This window comes from Chaetodon trifascialis, chromosome 1, assembly GCF_039877785.1.
Source record: "Chaetodon trifascialis isolate fChaTrf1 chromosome 1, fChaTrf1.hap1, whole genome shotgun sequence".
In the NCBI taxonomy this organism is placed as follows: Eukaryota; Metazoa; Chordata; class Actinopteri; order Chaetodontiformes; family Chaetodontidae; genus Chaetodon; species Chaetodon trifascialis.
Window position 1 is genome coordinate 19,720,346 of NC_092056.1, and position 21,286 is coordinate 19,741,631.

A 21,286-nucleotide genomic window follows, 5' to 3' on the forward strand; every position below is an offset into this window, starting at 1 on the left:
TTTGAATGTTTGGCAGTGCTGCAGTCAGGGTCCACTGAATGAGCTCCACACGCTGACTGCTCCCCCAGCCCACCAGCCTCCTCCTCGTCCCTTCACCCTGACCTCACGCTCTGTGCAGCTGGAATGGGACGAGCCTCTGGAACCTAATGGAGTCATTGAGAGGTGAGTCGGAAACATAGAGGAAAACACAGGAAAAGGCATTCACACTTAAGTGAGACAGACTTCATTAACGGACACACATATCATCATTTCTCTCCCACTTCTTTTCTCTCTTTCGCTCCATTTCCAGCTGTGAGCTACATCTCAGATCACCTTGCCCGCAGCCCCTCCAGCCTGTACCCCTCCCTTGCGTTGAAGGACCAATAGAAATCTGCTTCTTTGGGAAAAGGCGGAGCTACAATGTGACAGGTCACTTCATGTTTATGACAAGTCAAGATCATTTTAAAATGTACTATAAATAATACTAAGACGTCCTGACCCACTTTCCTGTAAAATGATGTTTTCAAGAGTACCAAAACACTGTCTAGCAAAGCAGCACTGAGATATACTTGAGAAGAAGAAAGCATAGGGTAATAGAGGGGAACAGAGACCAGTATGAAATTAAGGAGCACCATATGAAAGAGACAGCTGAGAGCGCTGTAAAGAAGGCATCAGAAAAGAGTAGCACCAAATTATAAGGACCTGCAGAGGCACTTGCATAGTGTGTTGTCTGTTTGTGTTTGTGTGAACAAACTACTGAACCAATCTGTGCAGGTCTCCAACCATACTCCACCTATCAGCTGAGAGCTGCCTGCTTCAACAGCATGGGCAGCACTACCTCCAACTGGACCACTGTCACTACACTCAGTGAAGGTAACAAATGCATCCAATCCCTCAACCCTCCCAGCTAACGAGTCAGAAAGTCATTGAAAAACACAAAAACCTCTTTCTCCCCCCTCTCTCTCCCTCCAGCCCCCCAGTATGTGTCTCCTTTCTCAGTGGACAGTAACCTGACAGTTATCTGGCTGGACTGGGCGGGCTCCTTCTCCCTCAACAGCTACCTGAAGGAGTATAGTGTGACTGAGAGCCAGCTAAGGGTCTATACTGGTTTCTACAGCTATCTCCATATTCCACGCACCTCGCAGAAAAGTGAGAGAGCGCGCGCACGCGCACACACACACACACACACACACACACACACACACACACACACACACACACACACACACACATACATACCTACTTACTGTACACATTTGTAAATGGTGGTAACGTATATAAATACTCACCTTTTAGGAGGAATGTCTACTTCTACACATAATTCAGCTGCAATTAGACAAATACACAACTCTTAACAAAATTGAGTGTGTTCTTAGACTGCTAAGTTCAACAGAATTAGTCAACAAATACCATTTTTTTTAGCATCAGTACAGTTACTGTTCAAGGATGAATTATTCCTTAAATTAATTGGCTTTGGCTGACAGGTGTCTGGGCCATATAACAGTAATGTGCAGTAAGCTACCAATATTATGATCCTATATCATATTTAAGTGTCTTTTAAAGGTGAGTCTGCAATTTCCATCAAATTTCTTATTTGACTGGCTGTCAGGTTGGTAATGAGGGCGAGCCAGGCCTTTGATTGAGGGGATGTGCTGATATGACGAGAGTATTTCAAAGAATTGGGAGTCGGCATGACAGAGTGAGCTGTAGTTGTGATGTGAGACAGTTGGAGTGTCGATGGGAGGAAGCATTCAGAAAATGGGACTGTAGAGACTTTTGTTCCTTCACATTAAAGCCACCGAAGTATATTTGCTCCTTTCCCTTTCTTTCCTTTGCTCCTAAGTATGAATGAATCTCGATCTGATGTCATTTTGTGTGTATATGCAGCCTTACAGAGGGCTGACGGTCTGATTCTGAGTCAACCACCACATCAGTCTCTCTTCATTTTAACATAAAACATTTTCTTCTGTTCTGTCTCTCTCTCTGCTTTTCTTAGCTCTCTCATTTCAGGTGACTTGTACCACAAACAGTGGGAGTGCCAGTACTCCCACCATCAGATATAGCCCTGCCACTGGCATAGGTAACACACACACACACACACACACACACACACACACACACACACACACACACACACACACACACACACACACACACACACACACACACACACACACACACACACACGCTAGTCCTAGCGTACAATGAAACCTTAACCTCTATATATATATTATATTCTTTAGTGACTCAATTCAACAAATACACAATGAATCCACATATATTTGAACTATTAACTTCTTTATTTGTCTCTGTCTCTGAAGGTCCTCCTGAGCCCGAGGACAGTGGTAAACAGGGCGTTAGCATGTCACCAACACCAGTTTACTCTGAGCTGTGGTTCATCTTGTTGTTGGCCCTGCTCGGTCTGTTTCTGCTGGCCATACTGCTGGGCCTAGTGCTGCAGAGGTATTCGAATGTAATATACAGCGTGGACAGAATGGACAAGAATTTCTTCTCCTCAAGCTTTTCCTCTGCACTCGTTAAAATAAAACTGCGCTGATACAGAAAACTTTGTCATACAGTATCTATACAAAACACAGACAATTTAACCTGAATAAAAACAAGAAGAAAAGGCTGAGAGTGATTTCTGTCTCCCCTCTCAGAGCTCTGAGGAAGAATCCTTCAGCCAGAGAGCGCCCTCCGCTGGTCATGCTTCAGAAGACCAGGAAGTCTGGGGCGGAGACCTACATGGTGAGAGGAGCAGAGAAACGAGCAGCTCAGTGAGGGAGAGTAACAAGATGGTTGAAAGGGGAGAGGACAGAGAGGGACAGTCAGGTTTGCCTGGAGGTAAGAGCAGAAGAAACGTGAGCAGCAGGGGAGAGGAGGTAAAGCAGAAGGAAAAACGAGCCTGTTTCACAACAGTTTTGTCTGATCTCTTGATATCATCAGGAATCTGAGTCAAAACTCTTTTTCTTTAGATTATAAACATTTTAGAAAATCCTGTCTTTGCCAGAGCGTCTTAATCTTTGTTCCACCAGAGGGGGCTGAAACAACAGCTGGTACTAAAAACTGTTCTTTGAAAAGAAATTCTTTTCTGTGGCTGTTATCAGTGAGTAACTGGTGCAGTGTTAACAGTGAGGATGGTGAGACCTACATTTACATGTCTGTCCATCTGTGTTCAGTCTGTCATAAACAAGGAGTTTGCACAATATGTGTGCCTGCTTTGACTTGTGTGATGTGTTTGCATGTCGACATGTTTGCATGTCGAGCTCTGACATGAGGTCTTTCTTTCTTCTACATGCAGCTGTAGGTCGTGTCTTTAAACAAACAGGTTCATGCAGCTCTTTCTCATGTCTATATAAAAAAACACTTTAGATTTAGGAACATTTCATCTGATGTATAAGATCCTCTCCACACGTGTTAAGGCAAACATAAAAAATGTCCAAGGTGTGTCTGACGTGGTTTATGCAGAACTATAATCACCACATTAAAATCCTTAAAATGTCACCTACTCCTTCTCCCTCATTAAATATTCCAGAATATTTGATTCCACCAATCATTTCCATTTCACAAGCTTAACTGCTGGACATAGATGTCTCCTCCTTCACTGTGTGAAGTCCATTCTTGAGGTCTCCACCTCACACGTCTGTACGCTGAATGCTGGACCCCGATTGGCCTCCAAACTATCTGTGATGTCACAAATCATGCTCGTAGACTCGCCTCTTGGAATCAGATTTTTAATCAGCACCAAAAAAATGTACACCGTCAATAAATGTGAAATGGACTTCTGGTGTCAAACTCTGCACAGTGGAGCTCAGACATCTGACTGTAGGACAAGAAGAAAAACATATTTTGACTGGAGCGCCACCTTCAGTTTGTTCCAAGCGGAGGTATCATCCTCCTTTATCTCTCAAGTCACCCATCACAAAATAACACTGCTACTCAAACATGGTTTATTCATTTAGTTTCTAACTTTTGTCAGTTTTTTTTGTTTGTTTTATACTCCTCTATTTACTAATCTTGCACATTTCTTCAATCATAATTTTCCGTTTTTGCACTTTTTTCTTTTTCTATCAATCTTTCTTGCTGTTTTTTCTTTTTGTTCTCTCTGCCTCCACTTTCCTACTTTTACTACTCTCTCCATCCTCTCTCTCTCTCTCTCTCTCTCTCTCTCTCTCTCTCTCTCTCTCTCTCTCTCTCTCTCTCTCTCTCTCTCTCTCTCAGAGGTCCTGTCCTGAGTTGTGCTCTAAACATCACTCCAGCTCTGTGCTCCTCCCCGATCGTCCCACAGTAAGAATACCTTCTGTATTTATTTGTCAAACCCCTAAATGTTTATCTTATTGTCCCCCTGCAGTTTGACACTGTAGCAGACTGTGTTGAGATCAGCAACGTTATACTTAAAAGCTACACTGTGTACACTGAGGTACGGGATGGTGAATATGTGTTGGTGCCTTTCCACGCATGTCATCTTGTCTGTGCATGCATGCTGTGTGTGTGTGTGTGTGTGTGTGTGTGTGTGTGTGTGTGTGTGTGTGTGTGTGGCAGGGGTTTGTCTGCTGTGTTTTGGATCATTCTTTTTAATTTGAAAGAAACAACAAAAACTAAAACCAAATGTTTCAGTTCATTCAATTATCCAACTGGCCAATCCTTGCTGAGTAGTGCCCCCTGCTGATTGTTGATATTATGACAAGACAGCTAATACACATTTACAATTAATGTACATTTTGATTCAAATAAAATATTTGTAGTATATTATTTACATGTCAAATCAATATTTTCCTGTTCAGTGACAAGGTTTTTGTTGTGGTCATGCTGTGGAGAGTTAAAACTACCGAATGCATTGGAAAGCAGTAAGCAGTGATATAAAATACATCTGATTCGAAATAAATAAAGAAATAATCCATCTTTCAGGGTCTGACGGACACAAAGATAATCGGCAGCAGCTCACGGTTCAGCCCCATGTCTGTGCTGCGGGTTCCCAGCCAAACAGACCTCAGCCAGGCCTACTCCCAGCATTCCCTGCACCGCAGCGTCAGTCAGCTGATTGACAGGAAGTCACTAATGATGGAGGAAGGAAGCTGGGACAACCCACTGGGACAAGATTCTGGACTGGTGAGGATGGATATCTGTTGTTAAATCAGTGTGTTGAAATTACAATGAGATTGGTGGATTTACTCTCAGGTCAAGTGGTCATTGAGGAGAGGCTGAGAAACCATTTGTGCCTTCACTGGAGTGAAGTGTAAACGTACCTTTGCTCTCTGTCACTGGGCCCTTTAAACACCTCTTTGTGACCTCGTGTTCTCTTTCAGTATGTGGAGGAAGATGAGTTCGTGGACGCCATCAAGGCCTTAAGTTCTGTGAAAAAGGAGCACACCATGTTCACTGACACTCATCTTTAAGACAAGATCCCCCCATCCCATCAGGTATCACAGACACAGTGCAGACGTAGTTTCAAACCAAGACAGCAAAACTTTCACACTCCCTACTCTGTCGAACAGGGCCGGTCAGTATGGAAAATTATTTCTCTCATTCACAGTGCTTGAAATATGACTTAGGAAGTCCTGAAATATGATATTGTGTAACCATTGTGAAATATTGATGACCAACAGTAATTTTTCAAAATGCACCAGGTCAGTGTTAAAAATGTTTTAATGATGTTCAAAGTCATAAAAGAATGCCGGACCCGAAGGCCTGATGTTCAAGATATGGACCCGGTCAGCTGTGATTGTGTAGGTCGTGTGTTAAAAAGCTGCGGATATGTGGATTGTAATGATCCAGTTTAACTCAAACCCTGCTCACATGAAGAAACAAAACGGTTGTGAAATGACTCTCAGCAAACTGACTGAATGTCTTGGCTCTATTATGATCCACGGTCTCTGCTTGCCAACGTTCAGTAGTTTAGTTTTGCTGCTCACTGTTCAGAATCAAACCAGTCAAAGAAACAAATCATGTCAAAGGTTACAGGCTTCTGCTTCAACACGTAATTGTGCCTAGAAAGCTTCCTCATTACCAGCAGCAAAAGTCCTTTAGTTGTACTGAGACTCATGGCCTTGGTGTTAGGTTTATGCCAAACAATGTTTTGTAATGTGTTAAATGTGGCTGGGAATCACTCGTGCCGTCTCATTGCTGATTGTTGTGATGTAACTTGAAAGCCCAAACTGAGATTTTTTTTTACCATCAGTTGTGAACGTTTACTGAAATTTAGATTCAGAGGGAACCCAAGCTTTGTTCAGACGAAGTGAAGCTGAACGTGGGTTTGATTTCATAGTTTCGAGATCTCTGTGATGTCCTGTTTCAGTGTGATAGCAGCAAGGAAACACAGCTTATATTTGGATTCCACAGAGTGAGCTTGTGTAATGTTGATGGCGTTTTGTGTATAAAATTGAAGCCTACTGAACTGTTACATAACCTATTCTTTCTTTTTTTTTACATTGGCAGTATTATTTCTGGTTGTTGTACAAAAAGTCTTATTTATAGGTGATTCATTGAACGATGTTTTGTGTGTTTTTTGTGTGCTTTTCTGGGAAATTATAAATAATGGCCAACAATATTCTTTTCTACTCGTGTTCTTTCTTTCTTCACATGAAACATATTTGAAAGTTGAACAAACAAATTAAAGACAGCTTGTAGCACTTTAATATTGTTTTAGTCCATTGTGAACAGAGATGTCAGTATTTAAGAGCAGCAGCTCGAAATTAAAGACACAAACGTACCAACTCCATGTTCAATGTAATATCAATGCATGAGGATACAAACGTGTTACAATGACAAATGACAAAAACTCCACTGGTGACACGTGAATATTTGTTCCAAGATGAGGTTCATATTGTGCCTCAGTTTAAATATTCATTTAAACTTGTAGAAATACAATTATGAAAGCAAAATAGTTTGTACATACAGTTGAATGATGACAATGATGATGATGATGATGTGTGTGTTTCCAGGAGTGAGCAACACCACTGAGATATACTGAATGCTACCTCCTCACACATCTGAATATGTGATCTAACTGAAGATAAATTGCCTTTTCGGTCAGCTGTTTTCTGCTGAGTTAGCAAAACATCAGCTGTGCAGAGCTACCACACACACACACACACACACACACACACACACGTGCAAACACAGGGGGCCGGTATCTCCATCAAAACTATGCAGGAGTAATCTAGTTTTGCTCCCATGTCCCTTAAGGGAACATCAAGGCAAGTTTGGAATTAACAAACTGGCAGTAACAACTGTGCCCTCGCTCAAGGACACCAGTCTGACAAGGACACTTCTAAAACATTCACAGCCACATTCACAGCTATTGTCAGCCACGGAGGGAGGGAGAGGTTGTGAAAACAGAGCTTGTGGAGTGATTGTAAGGGACAGTATGGCCCTGAGCTACACACACACACACACACACACACACACACACACACACACACACACACACACACACACACACACACACACACACACACAGGGTTTTATTAAACTCATAAATCACGATGACGACAGACGGCGTCTCAGAGAGGAGACTGTCTGAACGGGAAGGTTAGTAAAATGAAAGAGCAGGGGAGACACACACACACACACACACACACACACACACACACACACACACACACCTCTATGATGCTCAAGCAAAACAAAAATGGTGCACTTTGGCAGGCTGTCCACACAAACCAAGCACTAAAAACTCAGCAGTGACTGGCAGTGTTTGTTTCAGCCTGTTTTAAAGGTCAACATTGAAACTGCTTTAGGGACCATGAAATCATTGATCATTGATGGTTTGTTTGAATTGGTCTTGTCAGTCATCACAGATTCTTGTGATTTTCACAAAACATGTCAGATCCCAAATCATTTCTGAAATGTTTTCCGTTGCCTTTGCCTGAAAAACTGGAGTTAATGTTCCTGGAACAGTGTCATGTTGTTCTATATAATGTGGGTTTTTTTTATAATAAAATCATGAAAATTATTATTATTATGTGTTAAAACATGCATACAAAATGTATTTAAAACAAAAAAGAGTTTCCAGTCTGCAAACTGATGCGATACTCTTCAGCTTTGTAATAACACAGATTCTGTAAACAGCTGAATGTTTGCTCTCTCCCTCAGATTAACTGTGTCCGAATGGAAAACCAACAAAACGACTGCATTTCATCACTGTCCATTTACCTCTTCAACTTCTGAGAGTTCAAGGAGGGAAAAATGTGCAGTTTTGAGAGCTTTTAGTGAACACTGGCTCTGAAAGTTCAATGTCAGCATTATATTTGATCATGTAGGCAACTGTAAATAATATCACGACATAATGCAGCATTTCAAACATACACAATGTAAAACACGGTATGGATGTACAGGGCAGCTTAAACACACAGATACGTATTCCTTTTAGGCCGCTAGCATCTGGCTGTAATATAATGTAAACGTAGCCAGAGAGGAGCTGAGGGACGACAGATCAGGACAGACAAACAGTTATGTGCTGAAATACACTTTAAACTTTAGCATTTTTTTTTATAGAAAATAAAAACTAGCAAGTTACTTTTAATGTTAGTCTTAATAGTGCAAGTGCAAATGCAGTTAGGTCCAATAGCATGGTAGTATCAATATAGGCATTATATGATTATTAACAATACATAAAGAACAACAGTGTCAACACACCATCACACACATCAATGCGTCCTCATTAGGATTTTGTTTTGAATATGTCTGTCTGCTTTCCGTACAGTTAATGAGTGTATCAAAATGTACATCTTTGTACAGGCAGGGACCACACGGTAAATGATGAACAATGCGCCAAAAACTACTTAAATAGAGGTTATATAGCTGCTGGATTTGGCAAATTATAATAACATTTCAGGACAGTCTTTCTAGTTCTTTTCGCCTTTAGCAATTTCTACAGTCCTCACAATGGTTGTAAAAGGAAAAAAAAAAAAGTACCATAGATTAAGAGCTGGTCTAGACTCTTATCCCAAACCAGCAGCATGGAGATCTCACAGGAGATCTGAGCTCAAGCAGAGTAAAGGTTTAGCTCCAGCTGTCCTTTCAGGCTGTCTCAATATATCATAGCCAAGCTGCACTGGTTTTGTTTCACCATTGTATGTTTGGAGTGAACGACTTGGTTCCCCTCAAACTACAAAGAACCAGCTACAGATAAAAAATTCCCAGGTGATGGGAAGAAGGACAGACTCTCCAGTTTGAATCTCCATCAAGATTATTTACAGTTTTAGAGCAGGTTCTGATCATGTCATACGCAACGCCGATCAGTTCAACTCATGAGCTCTGATTCGGTCAGGGGTGGGGTAACTCTGGCCGAAGCCAGCAGTGGACAGGTCCGTTACGTGGCTCCACAATGAGCACAGTCTTCACAAGCCTTTGGTCAGAATCCTTTTCAGTGAAAACACACAAACAGGCTGATAACTGTCAAGTTAAATAAGGCACTGCAACAGTCATCCGTAACAACACAAAACACATCAAAGTCTGTTTCAAAGGGAGTAAAGTGATGTAGTGTAGGTCCTTTTGAGTATTGAGAGTAGTTATACTGTGATACTGTAAAAAAATAACATCTAAATGATAACAACTAGTGTGATCTTGCACAGGCACCGCTGCTTCTCTAACTGAACAGCTGTCTGTTCAGACGTAAAGGTCCTGTCCTGTATGTGTGTGAATGTGGCTACACTGATTTGTTTTAATTGTAATCTGAATGATCTTTTTAATGGATCAATCTCCAAAAAAAGCTGTGAGGTTCCAGCTGTGTGCCCGCTTTGTTTTCTTTTGACTTGTCATAGCAGGAAAAGCACAGGTGTCACTGACAGCCTGCATTCCATTTAGGTGAGCTCGATGTATTGTCCTGGTTGTGGAGATGCTGACTCACTGTCGTGGCTTTGTGGGACACCTGATGGAACTGAGCCATCGCTAAGAAATATAGTTGCACCTGTGCTTTTCCCTGCTGTAGCCAGTCAAAGTGTTTGTTGAGGAGAAAGGACGATTTCATGCTACTGTTAGTAGAAGTTAGTCATGCAACTGGCCTGTAACACACATCACCATTTGGCAACCCTGAAGCCTTGTTAGCCATGATAAGTCTGCTCTGTTCTGCATCTTAATTCCACTGTTGCATAGTTGTCGTTGAACCATCAAACAACAAACCCAGAAGGTTTTACTGCACGCTGCAGCCGCGAAATGACGTTACCACTCGCTGACAGTTGGCTTTTAGTGTCATTGCTTCAACAATAACCATTGTGTCTCTGGCTGCAGCATCAGGATTCAAGTAGCTGCCAAGATTCTGGCTAGAGTGACGTGTTTAAGGTAAGCTGCAGAAGAATCCACTCAGTGACAGATTGCACACTCTGTCAGACATCATGAGTGTATGTTGACAAATCTATAAGGAACTACTGCTGAAACGATTACTCAACTGTTTGGTCAATCAATTTAAATGCAATAGACAAATATGAAGCTTCTCAAATGTGAGGATTTGCTGCTTTTTCTGCTTTACATCATTGTAAATTTAATATTTGAATGAAAATTTTCTGTTTCTAGTAGAAGTTTCTCGTTCGAAAGCAGACATTTCGTGTGAGCCTGAATAATTCTGGTCCAGTTCTGAACAAAATCATTCCTCCCAGACAAGTGGATAAAAACACATTAAATATCTGGTAAAAGTACAAGCTGTGTGAACCTTTATGAATTCCATTTTGTTTAGCTGCTTCAGGGTCCCACAGGATAAAGTTTGAGAGCGTTTGTGAAAGTTTGAGACCCCGTGTGACAACTGCTGCTGTGCTTCTTTGCTTTTTTCTTTCATTTTGATGAACCTGGATGAGTTAATGATCCAATCTACACATCAGCAGCCAAATACTTGTGCTTCAACTATTGCTGCTGACAACACCTGGCCAAACAGGTGCTCCTGTAGTTACTATATGTTTGCTTAGATGTAGAGTGGACGACACCAACACAGGGAGATTAAGCAATTTTAGCTGTTCTCCAGGACTAAGAGAGATGTGCTGACCTCATCACCCTCATCATCTCTTAAAACAACCAGAAGCAAACTGAGATAGTCAGAGCTCCAGTTTGTACCCAGCAGAGTGACAGAACTTAAAAGATCAACACCAAAATGCACTCCTGCCCTGGCTGAGAGGGCACGCTGTTAGAGCGTTGGAGTGTTGCGTCTGCTGCTTCAGGTCAGCTTTTGTCGTCAAAAGTATGAAACCGATGTTTGAATTCCACTGAAGGAAATTTAAACTTTTCAGCGTAGGAAGCAAAGAGAGTAGAGGAGACTCATCCTGAGACAGACTCGTTCAAACATGGCAGCATCTTCTGTGGAGTCCCAAAGGAAGAAGAAGTCAGGTGATGGGAAACGTTGTTGGGGTGGACAGTTGAAAACTGGTTCCTGCAGCTGAAGCCTCCTCTGACTGAGGTCAAAAGAAAAGGCTTGTGGGCGCAGTGCGCTGTCACAGGCTGCTGTCCTGATTGGACAGCTCCTGGGTCAGCTTTCTGTGTCGCGGTGACGTGGAGGACGCCAGTTTGGTTGGGGAGGGGGAGGCGTTGGAAGAGGAGTCGCTGCCACCACCTTCAGATCCAGAAGGGAGGGAGGAGAGGTGGGGGACTGGGGGAGCCCTCTTCCTCCCCAGAAAGCCCCCTTCTAGTACTCCCCTCTTCTTCACGCCTGACTCCGGCTTGACCCCGTCCCCCCCTGATCCCGCACCGTCTCCGTCCTCTGTTTGTGGGTGCACCTTTCGCCTAACGTCACCTCCGGGAACTGGGCTGTCGGGAGGCTGTCGTGGAGACTCTTGACCGCCGTCTGCCTTCACCCCGCAAACACCAGCAGCCGGCACAGCGCCGATATTTGTGGTAGAGCTTGAACTGGCTGTTCGGCAAGCCCAGAACTCCATCGCTGTGGCTCTCCTCTCACTGTCCTCAGGCCCAAAATCACAGAGCGAGCGGCGGGCGTCAGGGGCCTGGCTGGAGCCCTGTGTGGATGTCTGACCTGTGCTGTCCAGGACACGACTCAGGCTGAAGTTCTGGAAGTCTCTACAGAAAGACAGATGGACAGAGTCAGTTACATGTCATTTCAAAACCCGCTGCTAACGCTCCGTCCTGGTTCTGGAGAGCCTCCATAGTCTCCCTGCTCTGTCCAAACTACATCCCAGTTATCAGGTGAGGGCAGAGCATGGCACGATGAAAAAGTGCTGGCTCTCTTCAGAATGATGAGCACCACTGTGATGGTCAAGTCCCCCAAATTACAAAAATAAACTCCTCACTTATCTTGTTATCCTGGCATCAAACGTAGCAGCAAGAAACAATTATCTTCGTTATTAAGCCACACAAGATGCTGCAAACTGTTATCAAGTATCTCTTAAGTTCTAGTGAAAACAGTTGAAAGTTAATATCTCAAAACCTGGGCAAAGAAAACCTAAATAATCTTGATGGTTTGATACCACGAGGTGCTGTGAGAGACATAACAAAAGAAACATTTGGCTCACCTGAGGTTTACTTTGTAAAACAGTACTTTGGAGTCTGGCCAAAAACAACAAAATGATGGAGGGATTCTCAGCCAGTCACACGGTGAGCTGTAGGACCTCTAGCCCCCCACCCCCCAAACTATCACAACGGTGCATAACCTAAGCTTACAGGGGTCAGTGAGGTTGTCTGTAATGTGGGTGAAGCGACCCTTTAATGGATCTGCACAGTGACACAAACATTACTTCACCGGTAGCTGTGGAAGGACTCTGTTCGCCGAGCGCGGGCCAGCAGGGGGCTCTCTCTGTAGGGTCGCACAGCTCCATACGTAGCCTGGCTCTCAGGAATGGGCTCCGGGGCCTGTAACTGCAGACTGAAAGACATGAAAGGGAGGGAGAAAGGTAAGAGCTTCAATCATTATGATACTTACCGCAGTTATGATTGAGACATTTTATTTTGTGTATAAATGTTTGTCCGGATGTCTCTCTTGTGACAGAGAGTGAGGTGACGGCACACACATTGATGCAGCGTGTGTGTGTGTGTGTGTGTGTGTGTGTGTGTGTGTGTGTGTGTGTGTGTGTGTGTGTGTGTGTGTGTGTGTGTGTGTGTGTGTGTGTGTGTGAACTTTGTCGCTAACCTCGAGCAGGACTCTCTGAGGCGTGTGTGGTGCAGTACAGAGGGGGCGGGGCTAATATTTGGTGTAGCACAGCGGGAGGTGCTCAGGTCGCACTGGTCCAGCAGCTGCAGCAGCTCCTCCTCTGTCGGCCCGCCTACATCTGCGAAACACAAGAGCAGCTTCAGAACACACACACGCAGTATTTCATCAAAAGAAACATTTAATCCTGGAAATAGTCCAGATTAGCAGATTGTTCTTGTTGGTGAGTAAATAGACATTATTACTGTTGTTCTTCGTCTCCTCTCCCATGAAGACACGTTACCTTCCACACTTTTGTCTCTCTCTCAACCTCCCCTCCTTCTCTCCCCTATCTGTCTCTATTTCCTCACCCTCTCTCTTCCTCTCCTCTCCTTTGTTCGCAGTGTCCATCGCCGTGGTCAGGTCCCACATTTGGATGCTGCCGTTGCCATGACCGGTGAACAGATAGCGCCGGGGTCGCGACCCCATCCGGCTTGAACCCTCACACTCCCGTACCATGAAGCAAGAGATGGTGGTCCCGTCGACCGACTGCACTTCACAGATCCTGAGAAACACACGCACACACACACGTTAACATGTAGCATGCAAACACCTCAGCCAAGTAGCGAAAGTGCACAGATTTAGAGATGAAGCATCCTCCCTCCTTCTGGTTTGTAACAATAAAACATAAAGGCCAGAGGAGCAAAGGTGAAAGAGAAAGACAGTGTATTCTACCTCTTTCCTGTAGATGAGAGCCTCACAAACAGCTTGTTGGTGATGGGGATCACCTTCTGTATAAAAACCTGCTGATCGTCTCTCTCTCCAAATGGACCTGAGAGCAGAAAACAGTCGCCTGGATTCAACACAACGCAGTTCCAAAACATTTCGTAGAGCACAAAACTAGGAAGCTTGAACGTTTTGATTGGAAAAAAAATTGTGCTCGATTTTCCTGAACTCTGCAGATGGACACACGTTTGTGTCTTTAAGGCAATGCAACAGCTGTTTAATCAAGTTACAGTTAAAGCCTGTCAGCAGTTTCATTCATGTGGTCAGCACTTAGCGTCTCCAGGCTTTTCATATACGATGAACAGCTGATAACACTCAGTTATATATGTACAAGGTGCACCGTAACCTGTTATCTACTGAATTTAAATTCAAAGAAAAGATCCATGTCCTCCTTATAAATGCATCCATCCTTTGCTCATTTGAATCCGCCTCGGCAGTTTCTTCTAACCATCTTAACTGTCTCACCGATATCATTCCCTGAGCAGTAGCTCCCATGGCTCTCCGTCTCCTCCAGGGACAGTATTTTGAAGGAAGCCAGCGGGGTGGAGCCTGGCTGGGTGGAGATCATCCCTCTGAACCGGGTCACCGTCCATGTCCGGACGTGGTTGTTGTCCGCGCACACTGACGCACACAGAAAAAACAGGTATACACACGCAGGTGTGAAACACAATGAACAAGAGATTATGTGTCCACAGTCTGCACTCACACCTTCCTCACCTGACACCAGATGCTTCTCAGACAGCATGATCTTTGTCACGGGGCTCCTGTGCACAGTGAACGTCTGAAAGAGCTGTGGGCCCGATCCCACTGTCTCCGGGTGTTGCACGATCACTCTCACCGCACCGCTGCTAGTCCCATAGGCTATCTCTATCCAGTTCCCACTCACACCTGAGAGCAGAGAGAGGACGGAACGATTTAACGTCAGGCCAGTAACTGTGACTTATGTTGCATCCAAAACTGTCTGTTCGCATCCCAGGAGGAGAAACTGAGGGTTGCCGCAAAGAGGCAGCACAGAAGATCTATACAATCAGCAAAGTTTCAAGATGGACACCCAAGATTAGTGTCTCCAATTCAGGACCTGACCAAATGTGAAATATGGTCCCACAACATTTTAAAAAAAGGTCTACTGACTGGTCTTAGGTGTGAGGTAGACAGACAGCGCAGTGATGGCATCGTTTGAAGGGTCATGATAAAGCTCTGTCACTAGGAGATCATTGTCCTTCATCCTCAGAGGAAACTTTTGCATATCTGAAAGGAAGAAGACAAAATGTCAGGGTGTGGACATTTGACAGATTATTGACTCAGAATCCTTTCAATAAAAATGAATGACTCACAGTGGAGCTTTTACGAGCATTTTACAAGCAATAATCACACGGAGTTGTCCTAAAATCATTTGCTGTAGCATATCCTTTTCTTGGAAAAGATGCTGTCCATTCAAATATCCAGTAAACTGATTGGCAGACAAAGATACGTAACCCTGTGTGTGCACATGTGTTTGTGTGTGTGTGTGTGTGTGTGTGTACCTATGTAGTAGATGGAGCCATTGTTGCAGCCCAGTAGTAGGAAGGATCCTGCTGTGTCACAACTGGTGATTGGAACCACATCTTGAACCTGACATACACATAAAAAGGTGAATAATCACAAGTTGAAAGCACACAAACTGTACGCTCAATGAATGGTTGAATACAAGCACACTGTCTTCAAACATCTAGTGATATCTGATTGAACACACACGCCCCATAACTTAACTGTCCATTCACTTAATCAAACAGGAAAACACAAACACGATCCTCTACCTGCCAGTGCTGTGTGACAGCATTCCACACTCCAACCTTCCCTGTGTGGCTCGTAGCCACCAGCTGGTTCCCAATGAAGAAGAGATCATCCACGGGTACGCCGAGACTGAACACACCTGGGGTGGTGGGGAGAGGCAGGAGTCAGTGTAAACTGGGGGACAGTGGATGGAGAGTGAAGGCTGAGGCAGGGATTGTAGCATGGATGTCACAGTTGTTCTAAGAGCATACAAGAGTCCCCACTGAACCCAATTTTCCATCACTACATTTTAATACATCATACTTCTCAAACTCCTGAAGGGTCAGAAGAAGCCTGATAAAAAGCAAAGACACAAGTGTACAGTGTTTACCTATCTCATTGCCACTGCCGCCATCTTGGATGCTCCAGAGGATGATGCTGCTTTCAGAGGCGGCGGCCACCATCTTGTCCTTGTCTCCATGCGGGCCGCCCACCACCTTGGCGTTAAGTGCGATGCGTTCAATGGTCCAGTCAAGGTAGGGTGAAGAAAACACCTGCTGCCATCCAGAAGATTCCTTTATCCTGTGGCGAGGTCAGACACACAAACACTTAACATGTTAGAAATCAGCTGTTACATCTCACAAAAAAATACTTTACTTATTTGACTGAACATGTATAACGCCAAAGATGACAGCTTGTAGTATTTAGTGAGAAATATGAGACTCTCCATCTTCATACATAATTGAAAGTCTCCTCCTGATGAGCTTTAGAGTGGATGACATGTTTGAACCAGCACTGTTGTGGCAGTGTTACCTGTAGCAGATGACAAAGTGTGCGTAAGCCGCTACAATCCAGTTATGGTGTCCAGCTATAATCAGCACCTTCCTGGGGTCAACCACAGGACCTGCACACGCACACACATACACGCACACACACACACACACACACACACGCACACACAAAATACAAATAACCACATGAACCTTTTCGTAACCATATTTTTCATTTCGTTTTTACCTTTCATTATGTCCATTTCTGAATCGCTGGATAAAATGGAAATAAATATAAACCCAAATTTTTCTCCATCAGTCCAGAGCACACACAGTACACACTTTGTTCACTGCAGCTCACTATATCCTCTGATGTCATCCTCAACAGTGAGCAGACCGATGTGAAACTGGGCTACCTCAGTCAGCGCGCTAAAAGGATGTGTCAGGTCACATTAGCTCCAGCATTAATGCACCCTCACAGAAACACACACACACACACACACACACAGATGTGGACAAGCATAAAGAACACATATATGAGACTCTCTTACCGTCACACACATACAAATGTGACACACATACTTTGAACATGTAGAAAAACAGATCAACACAGACATAACCAGTATGCATGCTGGAGCACCTGCAGTACACACAGTCTGGTAGTGCGTAGCAGGCAGAAGGCACACAGTGCTCTGATGAACCTTATACTCAGAAAGATTTCTTGCACTTGCAAGAAATAGCTGTAAGCATACATACGATGTCCAGATTATGACCATTATTTGTATTCTAAATTCAGACACACTTCATAAGGCAGACCCAAGTGACTCACCCAGTTTGTGATGGTCGTCCGTTCCAGGTGGGCCAGACAGGGAAGGGTGAGGAGGGGGACCGACACGGGTGAAGCCCTCTGCTCCACTGGGACCCGGCCGCTCATCAGAGGAGGAGCCGGAGGCTGCTGAGGCAGGGCTCGACTTACGGGCGGGGATGGCTGCCGAGGAGGAATACACTAATGTTAATAAATATTTGTGCAGATTCATATTTTTTATAATATTCTGTTACTTAAAAAATGTCCTGCCTGCAGCTGTTTCTGGAACATCACTTGAACATTCTGTTTACAGTTGTGATACTTTGTTTATTCTGTTTTCAGTTCATTATCAGCATCGCTCACTTTCATGTCTTTACCTGGGGGCGGCAGGTAACCATGGAAGAGAACACTACCGCAAGATGAGCGGTCCAGTTCCTCACACAGCAGCAGGCGGCGTACTGCGCGCACGCACACACACACACACACACACACACACACACACACACACACACACGAAAAGTGCAGTGAGCCCATGATGACCAGTGGTTTCTTTGACAATGTTATTGAGAAGTTACACATGACTAATTATATCCTGTCTGTGCGTTGGAGCAATTCACTCTCATTTTAGTTGTATCTAATAACTTTGCATTGTATGAAGTGCACTGTTAAGATTTTAAGCAGGTGACCAGTTTCCACAAAGGTAACTTTCCCATTCATATACACAGACAATGCAGGGAAGTTACAAACACTGAAACAGGAAGTGAAACAACATTAGAGTCAATGGAACTAACAGTAATAAGGTTCTGACCTGGGTCAAGTTGTATCTGAAGCCAAAACAACACTTGACATGACAGGATAACACTTCACTCTTACTTTAGATGTTCAAACTGAACCCCAAAACCCCCACATACTCTGCTGGTACACTACACCACAGACCACAGTAACTGCTGACAAATCCAAATCCAAAAAATGTAGTGGCTAGAGGACAAACTTGACATAAGGCAGATGCATTATGAAGTTTCCATAAAAACTCTGTGCAGCAACACACCTAAAGGAGTTATCCCGTAAAACTCTGCTTCATGTCGTAGGATACTGATGTTGACACCCCTGCAGAGAAAAAAAGTAGCAAAGGCATCCTGGTTACAACATCAAGTACCGTCTAACAGTCAGAGACATTTTCTGAATGGTGCCATGATTCCTTACCGCAAGTCCAACTCTTTGGTTCGGAGGAAATTCAAAATTGGTGCAAAAGCTGTAGGGTCTCTGTCAATAAATATCTGGAAGCGGAGGGACAAATACCATGAGGCAAACACAGGGATTAATCAGCCATTAAAAGGAAAGTCATTGGTTACAATTCAAGTAATGAAAAAATATGTACATCAGTGCAACAACAGAGCAGCACAGGAAGTAATAGCAAGTAACTGACAGACGATTGACAGATTAATGTGGAATTTAAATAATAATTGTTGCCTTTCACAAAACAAGGTACCCTCTAACAACAGGCAAAGGGAGGAAACTGAAAAATGAGGCCACCGAATTATTTGTCTGATGCGAAATGGTGTAATGTCATGTCTTGTTTGTTGATATATCTTGGGTCGTGGGGTCCTGTGTTACATTTCAGTGAGTTGCATCAGCAGCAGAACAAACGTCAGGTCCCATCAGCTGGAAGCTGTCAGAGGATTCTCAGATACAGATTCTGTCTTAGTTTTCAAATAAGCAGCAACGACGGTTATACTCACAGCTCCAGTTTCATCCCGCAGGGTGGATATCCTTCCACTCAGCAAACTGGAAAACACACACACACACACACACACACACACACACACACACACACACACACACACACACACACACACACACACACACACACACACACACACACACACACACACACACACACACACAGTGCTCCAGTTAGCCCAAGCACGTTTCCATTTCCACTCACCAGCAGTGTCACCACTACCTTCGGTACACCTATTATTTGTGCAGTAGCAAAAACTTGTTGATTCTGAACAACAGATTAGTGCTGCATCAGCATGTACAGCAAGTTTGTACGATAAAGGACTTCATATTGACTGCACACTGCAGACAGCTGCAGACAGCCACAGACACACTGACAGGGAGGCAGGCAGACAGGTGCGCTGGCAGACAGACTGACAGGAGTTTAGCACACTTGGTCAGCTGTTGTCAAACTGTGAGCTCAGTCCAGCGTTTGAGTTTGTGTCGGCTGTGGTATTCGCCCAGCCCCAATCGGCTGATTCACTCTTACAGTCATTGCCTCTAGGGGAGGACTCACACCTTATTAACTCACTAGAATCACATGAAAACACCCACATATGCTGAAACAGATGTACTCAGTCCATACATTGCAAGGACTGTGTCAAAATCCCCAAAACAATCTTAAAGCAAGGGATGACTGTCACACTTAATTTTGAATACTGGATGGATATAAAACAAGACTTCTGACTCTCTAAAATAGCAAATAAAAGCACAACATTTAAAAAGTAACTCTGCTGACTTGATTTTCAAATTTCCAATCATAGCAGGCTGTAATTGTAATCCTTTCACATTTTCCATCACCACAATGGTAGAAGTATGAAGCAAGACAGAGAGGAGATAATGGATCATGCCTACTTAACATTAATTATGTAAGACAAATGTTGTTTTACAGAGTTTCAGCTGCCGCAGAGCACGCTCACTGAGTCATTAAACCTGTTTCTGGTAGAACTCCTACATGCTGTAGCAACAGTACCAGTACAGTTTAATTAACCTGCTCTCAGGGGGCTTCTGAAGAAGTTAAATTGAGTCCATCTGAGTCCCACGTTAGTCTGGTTTAACAGCCTCTGCTCTGAAATGTTCACATGTTAGAAGACTAGCTGTGGTTATGCAGACACATTTAGTTCCATTTCTGACACACACACACACACACACACACACACACACACACACACACACACACACACACACACACACACACACACACACAAATGTTCCTCATAGTACCCTTTATACTCTAACATCGCATTCATGTTGCTAATACTTCAAAAGACCTCATCTGTTCTAGCCTGATGACCCAGGAAGACCAGCATTCAGCCTGGGCTGCATTCATGTGACTTCTCATGGGTTGACCAAGAGATAAAGTGGGAACAGCACGAAGCACAAAGAGCCAGATCTGTTAATATCATCTGCTTTGACAAAAGTCCACACGCTGATAACAGTTAAACAACCTTGAGAAGAAGGAGTCTGGGATCCACATCAGAGTCTGTCTGGAGGTGCTGAACCTACGGTATAAAGATACAATAAGACATTGATTACAAACACTGGAAAATGTAGAGTCAGCGCACCTATGAGCATGAAAACGGTGGATGGATAATTGGCTGAGCAAGGAGGCATGACAGTCATGGAAGTGCCTAGCTTCAGAATAAAATCACTTCATACAGTGTGGTCAGTTTGAATGATAACAAAAACCCTGTGTGTAAGAGAGTGTGAGAGAGTGAGAAAGTGATGAGGGAAAAAAAGGATTGATGAAGTAACCTACACAACCTTGGAGTGGTGTATCTACTTCAGCTACATCCATGGCTGCTCGGCCATGTAGATTACCATCATACACGTAGGTTACGTAGCCAGAGCTCAAATTTCCCAAATGATGACCATCATCTGTCGAGCTGTCTTGTTGACGAAGCTTACCTTGTCCCACCGACGTTTAACTGGATGATATCGCCCATCCCAGGCGTTAAATTGTTACCATTCGTGGCCATGATGACCGGACTAACGAGCTGTCCTACAGAAAAGTCACGGTTCCGTTATAGCCGTTACTGTCACAAAAGCTAGCTTGCTAATGCTCCTCTCCGCAGCTCAGCCGATGTCCCGACTCCCCAGCCTCACGACGTCTCCTCGTCCCACCTTCCATAAAATATCCGCTATGAACGACCTATGCGGACGGCTTCGATGTCGTTGAGTCTCCGCATAGTAAGCGAAGAGAGACAGGGGTCTTTTTATCCGAAAGACAGGCACACAACAATCGCTTTATTTTCCAGAGGACTTGTTTGCATCACTGCCTCGCATGTAACTAAATCAACATCTTGCGCAGAATATTAGCAACGCGAAACAGCTGTACAAACCGTCTACAGGCGA

General features: G+C 43.9%; 2 protein-coding genes across 3 annotated transcripts in view; one reads left to right on the top strand and one right to left on the bottom strand.

Annotated features, from left to right (window-relative positions):
- The window catches only part of ush2a (Usher syndrome 2A (autosomal recessive, mild)), a 192,936-nt gene extending 187,321 nt beyond the window's left edge, over positions 1-5,615 (top strand). Inside the window, exons 84-93 of the mRNA XM_070986267.1 lie at positions 17-162; positions 290-408; positions 754-852; positions 952-1,128; positions 1,976-2,059; positions 2,301-2,442; positions 2,640-2,727; positions 4,201-4,266; positions 4,888-5,088; positions 5,286-5,615. Coding sequence (XP_070842368.1) covers positions 17-162; positions 290-408; positions 754-852; positions 952-1,128; positions 1,976-2,059; positions 2,301-2,442; positions 2,640-2,727; positions 4,201-4,266; positions 4,888-5,088; positions 5,286-5,375 — 1,212 coding nt within the window. The 3' untranslated portion in view covers positions 5,376-5,615. The remainder of the gene's footprint in view (positions 1-16; positions 163-289; positions 409-753; positions 853-951; positions 1,129-1,975; positions 2,060-2,300; positions 2,443-2,639; positions 2,728-4,200; positions 4,267-4,887; positions 5,089-5,285) is intronic.
- Positions 5,616-6,140: 525 nt separating this feature from the next.
- kctd3 (potassium channel tetramerization domain containing 3) lies at positions 6,141-21,245 on the bottom strand. 2 transcript variants are annotated; one of them, XR_011603297.1, is made up of 20 exons: positions 20,840-21,245; positions 20,380-20,433; positions 18,892-18,937; positions 18,356-18,429; positions 18,201-18,259; positions 17,530-17,610; positions 17,177-17,335; positions 16,391-16,481; positions 15,969-16,159; positions 15,622-15,737; positions 15,349-15,436; positions 14,957-15,073; positions 14,543-14,713; positions 14,291-14,446; positions 13,775-13,871; positions 13,411-13,604; positions 13,043-13,181; positions 12,656-12,778; positions 7,393-11,976; positions 6,141-7,356 (listed from the first exon to the last, which is right to left on the bottom strand). XR_011603297.1 is itself a non-coding variant. In XM_070986387.1 (19 exons), exons 1-19 carry the CDS (start codon positions 20,908-20,910, stop codon positions 11,397-11,399), a joined length of 2,607 nt encoding a protein of 868 aa, XP_070842488.1. In that variant the 5' UTR covers positions 20,911-21,245; the 3' UTR covers positions 6,141-11,396. The 2 variants fall into 2 exon arrangements, 1 of the variants encoding a protein (XP_070842488.1); XM_070986387.1 differs by having other exon boundaries at positions 6,141-11,976.
- Between the last annotated feature and the right edge of the window lie 41 nt (positions 21,246-21,286).

Excerpts from the sequence above, each read along its gene's own strand:
- kctd3 (XM_070986387.1), bottom strand. The coding sequence starts at position 20,910 with ATGGCCACGAATGGTAACAATTTAACGCCTGGGATGGGCGATATCATC. Across the intron at positions 18,260-18,355 it reads ACCAAAGAGTTGGACTTGCG|GGGTGTCAACATCAGTATCC; the intron begins GTAAGGAATCAT and ends TTTTCTCTGCAG. Across the intron at positions 12,779-13,042 it reads CTCAGAGAGTCCTGCTCGAG|TCTGCAGTTACAGGCCCCGG; the intron begins GTTAGCGACAAA and ends CATGTCTTTCAG.